The 5,740-nt window shown below is 37.5% G+C and overlaps 1 protein-coding gene across 1 annotated transcript; it reads right to left on the bottom strand.

The window, feature by feature from the left end:
- Positions 1 to 693: 693 nt before the first annotated feature.
- On the bottom strand, positions 694 to 5,740 carry LOC110606673 (putative lipase ROG1). The gene is made up of 10 exons (XM_021745593.2): positions 4,898 to 5,740; positions 4,652 to 4,719; positions 3,665 to 3,735; positions 3,192 to 3,461; positions 2,738 to 2,898; positions 2,593 to 2,648; positions 2,328 to 2,380; positions 2,126 to 2,243; positions 1,379 to 1,476; positions 694 to 1,200 (listed from the first exon to the last, which is right to left on the bottom strand). Exons 1-10 carry the CDS (start codon positions 5,215 to 5,217, stop codon positions 1,129 to 1,131), a joined length of 1,287 nt encoding a protein of 428 aa, XP_021601285.2. The 5' UTR covers positions 5,218 to 5,740; the 3' UTR covers positions 694 to 1,128.

Genomic DNA, 5,740 nt, shown 5'->3' with positions numbered 1-5,740 from the left:
GCTTTAATTCTCATCATATGTGAGGCTTCATTCTCCTTTGTAAAGGAGCTATCTTGCTCCGTGAAACCTCCAAGGAAATAGGAAATTCCCTATAGTTTGAGCATTTGAGGGAGTCATTTTATTTGGTGGCAATCCGTACACCTGAACCCAGAAAGGGGAAAGATTGAAAGAGAGATCCTCAAAAGCGAGGTCAGCTGGCCAATCCCGAATGACAATCAGATTGTTATTAAGAGACCATGGTCTATTCTGGAAAACAAACATTGCATCCTTTGAATGAACAAAGGAAAAAACAAAGAGATTGTTGCCTTTGGTAGAAACTTTGAAGCCCGCTTTGATATTCCATGCTTTCTCGAGAACTGCCTTCACAACCATACTACTGAAAGATTTGGCAGAGATTAATTTCCCTGCTAAAGTGATTTGTTGTATTTTGTTCCCTTGATCAATGTCAGTTTCTAGATCTAAGGCTTGGTCATTGCAATTAAGGTGTTGGGTGAGATTCATTAAATCAGATATATCTTTATCCATAATGAAAGAGAAGGCTAGGAGAGGTCAAAGGGCAGGAGGAGCTATAGGAAGGGAACACAGATTGAGGTATTCTAACTGAGGGACACGAACAAGAAGAAGAAGACACGAACAGAATCAAAAGGAAAAGGATAAAAAAAGGTTCCACAAGAACAGAAAAGAGACAGAAACTCAAGAGCGTTCCCAAGGAACAAATTGAAGGAATACTATTAGCCAATATGCTCCATAATTTTTCGAGAAGTTGATACATTCCTATATACTTAGCTCATTATATAATGCCACCTGTGAATTTGACAGGTATGACGAATAAAAAGAATAACGGAACTTTACCAATTTATTTAACAGAACAACATTTGCTAATGCCTGGAGTTTCTACGCCTTCGGGAGAAACCGATGCATTTTGCTTCATCATCTCCTATTACGCCGCCGCCTCTTTAAATTTCGTTCAATTCCCTTGGGTTACACCTTTACAAACTTGGTCCAGCTGAATTTAACTGCTGCCTCACACAATGAGGTCACTGTAATTTGGCTTCAGGATGCAATTACCATGGGTCCTAAGCTGGGAAAAACACCGACTTAAGTTATACTACAACCATTTTGCACCTTTTATATGAGAAAGTTGTCGACCATGTGTTGGATCACGTCAGCTCCAGCAGCGTTTATACAGTAGCTTCTTACCTGATCGCGAATACAAAATAAACAATGTTAGGGCACCAGATCCGATGAAGCGGCCTGTGTTAAGTGTACTGTTAGTTTGCCTTGCATAAACATGAGCAAATTAGGAAATAATAATGAACCGCTTGTGCTCGTCACGGTATAGGAGGAACTTTGCCTCTTAAGGAAAAGAGGGCTCTACCAGAATAGTATTGTGTGCGAGCAACCTCTGTTTAAATCCGTTGAATTTAACATCAATCCGCTCCCAATTCACTTGCGTCAAAGCTTGGATCATTTCCTCTGCAGGGATTATCAAATTATTAGAGTGATAATCATATCAATAAAATTATTAATCATTAATAAAAAAGAGTTGGAAGTTAACTGTAGTAAGATAAAATGGGAGGAAAAGATTAGAAAAGGTTTATCAAATTAGTCTCATTATTCTCTTCAAAGCACAGGTACTTTAGAAGTGGAAATTTGAATCTGCAAGGTCTTGTTATTTAAACTTAGATGTTCATTGGCTGCCCTTGTGCCTGATGAAGAGTTATTCATTGTTAAAATTCATGAATTCATTCATTGATCAGAATTCTGCCATAAGAAAGAGAGCAACCGGCAAAATTCATACAAAATGATAAGAAGATGCAAGTCACACTATACTATCAAGATAAAATCATTCTCGAAGGAAAGTTGCCCCTTTGCTTTACAATCCATTGGCTGAACTCTCAAAAAAAAAAGTGTCCTTTCCATCACAAAAACATATTTCATTTTTCAGACAAAAATAACATATTTCATTTATTCTGTTCTTCTGATGCTTAGATAAACTAGCAAGACCTAGAAGTAACTACTCAGTAATGTATATGAAATAAGAAATAAACTTCGTACTGCCTTATAATTCTTATTAAGAAAGTTATATAATTCATTAGTTTGAAGAGGCAACTATGTGGAATACCTTCCATGTTGACAGACTTGCATCCATCAACTTTTGCATCCAATGAGGAATCTTGCTTAGGGCTAGATTTCATGTGTACTATATGTGGGTATTTCTCATCTCTTGAAAGATGTCGCCTCTATTAAGGAGAAAAACATTCAAAGAATCATAAAAGAATTGTCAATATATAATTTAAAGCTTCCTCGAGAGGCTGGAAAAGTACCTTTGGAAGCTCATTTTGGCGCCGTAAAGATGATGTGCTCCATCCTACGAGGTCTATGATTTTGTCAAGTTGTCCATATAGACAGCAAGTAAAATTACAAGGAATCTTTTCAGTGCTTTAAAGGCCATAACTACTTGCTGAATATGTTCTTATGTACTGTATGAACATTGTAAATCTTGCACAATTGTCCAAAAAATAAAAGCCATTTTTCTTACAATTATGCATCTAAGAAGATAATAAGTATTGTAATAGAGTAATAGGATACTGTCAAAACGTATATTTGCATAGGCAACATGACGCTTGAAGGACTGCAAAGCAGACCTGCAGAGACAATAAGAGTTATGCATGAAAAGTCCTGGAACATTTGTGAATACAGAAAATTTATTTTAAAAGATACTGGCATATCTCACATAAATTTAAGATCTTCGCAATCCCTAACCATTTGAAGAAGAAGTGGAGGTTTTCCATTGTCAGTATCAGTCAAGAACAGATGTTTTCCAGTTCTCCCAAGAATCCCTGAAATACGAGCAGCCACTTTTTCCATAGAGTAAGAGCCGCAAAACAAGGGCACCTGAAAAAATGAAAAGCACAGATACCAACATGATTTCCACGCAAGCTTTTACATTTCCTTGCTAGGATAATGAGTACAGATCAACATAAAATACAAATTTATTTTGTCAAAAGAATAGGCCTCAGAAAGTAACAGTCTGTTCATGAACTATAGCAGAAGGAAATTACAAACTACCTAATTGGAAAACTTATTCAATTGAAACAGAGTCATGCAATGACATTGAAGAGAAACCAATATTTGAACATTTCACTGGAAAAAAATCTGCAGCTAAAAAATAAAAATAAATGCATTACCTGTTTATGCCACCTTGAACCGAGATGTGGGGTAGCAAGGGTTATGAAATTTACAGGCTCCAATCCAGCGATTTTGCTTTTGATTTGCTCCTCCATTCCCGTATCTACATTGACATCAGTTCTACAGTCTCCATTTCCTTGAGGAAGTTCCTTAGTAAGATCCCGTACATAGAGCTTAGCAATAGCATATCTCGCTATTAGCCCACCCAAAGAATGACCTATGAATGAAATCTTCTTAACGGATGGGTGACGTTTTATCACTGATATAACCTGAAAGATATAATGTATTTTATGTTGCTAGCTCGGCGAAAACTTCAAATGGAAGGGACAATTTTCAAACATAAATTGATGCCAAACAACATTCGTCCTACCAAAACTGAAAGCATTTTGGTTTGGACGAAGTGTGGCAAATGAATGTGGCAGCTGAAATTTAATGATTAAGGGAAGCTGTTGAATGATGAAGCCATATGTACCTCTTCTGCTAATCTTGCTCCCATTACGTCAACACCATCAAATGTCAATGTTGAAGAATTAGTTGTGCTGCCTGCATGAACATTAATCTTATGCAATTCATTCAACAGTTAAAGAAATAGTTGGCTTGCATTATGAAAGAATGACACCAAAGGCTGTCTTTACTTATAAATATAAGTACCTCAGAGGTTACTCTTGTTCAATTGTAAGCAAGAAATACTTCAACATCAAATAAAGCATTCATCAACCTCTTAAGTTTTTGGGTTCTCAACAAGTTGATAAAAGATGTTGGTCAGCTGATCTAAGAGTTATTTGTATTGGACTTAGATTATGAAATTCAGCCATGAAAATGAAGGAACATTTCTTCCAAGTTTTGAGGATTTAGATTTGATGCCCCAAGCTATGGTTCAAATGTAAAGAATGATTTGTTCCACGCTTGAGTGCAGTTTTGTTCAAATATAAAGGTATTTTCCAGCAGTAACTATATTATAATCCCAAAGCTCATAAAATATTTGCAGTAGGGCAGCTTGTGATTAATGAGGAATCCAATTAGGCAGAATGGAGGCTCTATTCATGAAGGATACTGTTATACACAGGTAGTTAAGTCCTCTGCATTTTGAGTATTCAGAGATTTTCAATCAAATCATGCCACACTTGTATCTATTAGTGAATTAAGTAAACTGAAAGAGAAAGTCATAAAACATTACGTGGATAAGATGATAAGTGAAGCATTAGAATTGCTTGTACAAATAAAATCACTTTTATAAAATTTATTGCTGCAAAGACTCTTCGCTGCTGAATTGTTCCGAACTGAAACAAATAAAATCATTTAAACTTAAAGTGTTAATGTGCAAGATCTACCTAGAGACCAAGTGCGATAGGAGCTTTCTACCCTCTGAGTCAGCAAAATAAATGAGATCAGACAAGTGAATTCAGCATTCAAAGAACTATCTGGTAGCCGAAGACCAGACAAAGATAATAAGACTCACAGTGAACTATAACATCTCGGGGATATTGTTTCAAGAGCTGTTTGGCGGCGAATTTCCAGTTGTCAGCGCTGCACATAACGCATAATTTAACCATTAATGGAATACTAACATTGACAAATAAGCTAATTTGGTACATGCTCTTCAGTCTTCAAGCATCAAAATAACGCAATTCGAAATTACTAATCCACATTTTTTGAGATCATCAAGACATCTTCCGGGAAAAAAAAAATACAGGAATGACCTAACCTGCCAATAACGCCATTGACCATTACAACAAGATGAGCCGGATTGGCAGGCTCTCCGATAGTTTCTACCTCCGCATCAAAATTCCCTTCCTCGTCCTGTTCAATCTTCAAGCATCCAATTTTCGGCAAATACCAATATTTTCTCCTCAACTTTTTCTTATTCGTCTTTCTCTCCTTAGCAGCACTAACCTTGTTCCCATTCGTGTTTATCTCAGTCAACGCTGGCTCGGATCTTCCATTCGGAACGCCGGCAGCAGCAGTAGCAGTTTCCTGATGAGTAGTTCGAGAACCGAGAGCTTCTTCCTCCTTGAGAGAATCCATGGAAAGCTAGAGTAAGAGATACAATGGAGGAGTGAGCGTGATTCGATGGGGTATGAATATACTTGGTCGGAGTCAATGCGCGTGTCTTCTCGAGCTTAGGTACTATGAAAGCGCCTTCTCCTCCCCTGGCGCGTCTGAACAGCAGTTGAAGCAGTTATTGGCTTTTAATTGAGAAATGGGACCCTCCACTCTACAGGCCCCAGCTGCAGCCACCGGCTACGATTTTCGTAGCTTTCTTCCTTCGACCCTAAGGTTTTCCAATGAAAGCCAGATAAGTTTTTCTATGTATGCGCTTGGAGAGGGAGAAATGTGTAAATGAAGTCAGCAGTTTTGAAAAAAGTTAGAATCTTGTTTCTAGAAAGAGATGGCCGCTATTGACTCGCAATTCTCCTCATGAAATTTCTTCCCTCCACCGGCGGCCGTTGGCCTGGCTGGTGTTTTATTATTATTACTACTATTATAAACTAGTCTTATTGGAGAAAGAAGCTGGGAGAAAGTTGTAGAAACCCAAATGTGCACTGGT

This window comes from Manihot esculenta, chromosome 18 (genome assembly GCF_001659605.2).
Source record: "Manihot esculenta cultivar AM560-2 chromosome 18, M.esculenta_v8, whole genome shotgun sequence".
Taxonomy (NCBI): Eukaryota; Viridiplantae; Streptophyta; class Magnoliopsida; order Malpighiales; family Euphorbiaceae; genus Manihot; species Manihot esculenta.
This window is presented reverse-complemented; position numbering and strand designations above follow the sequence as displayed.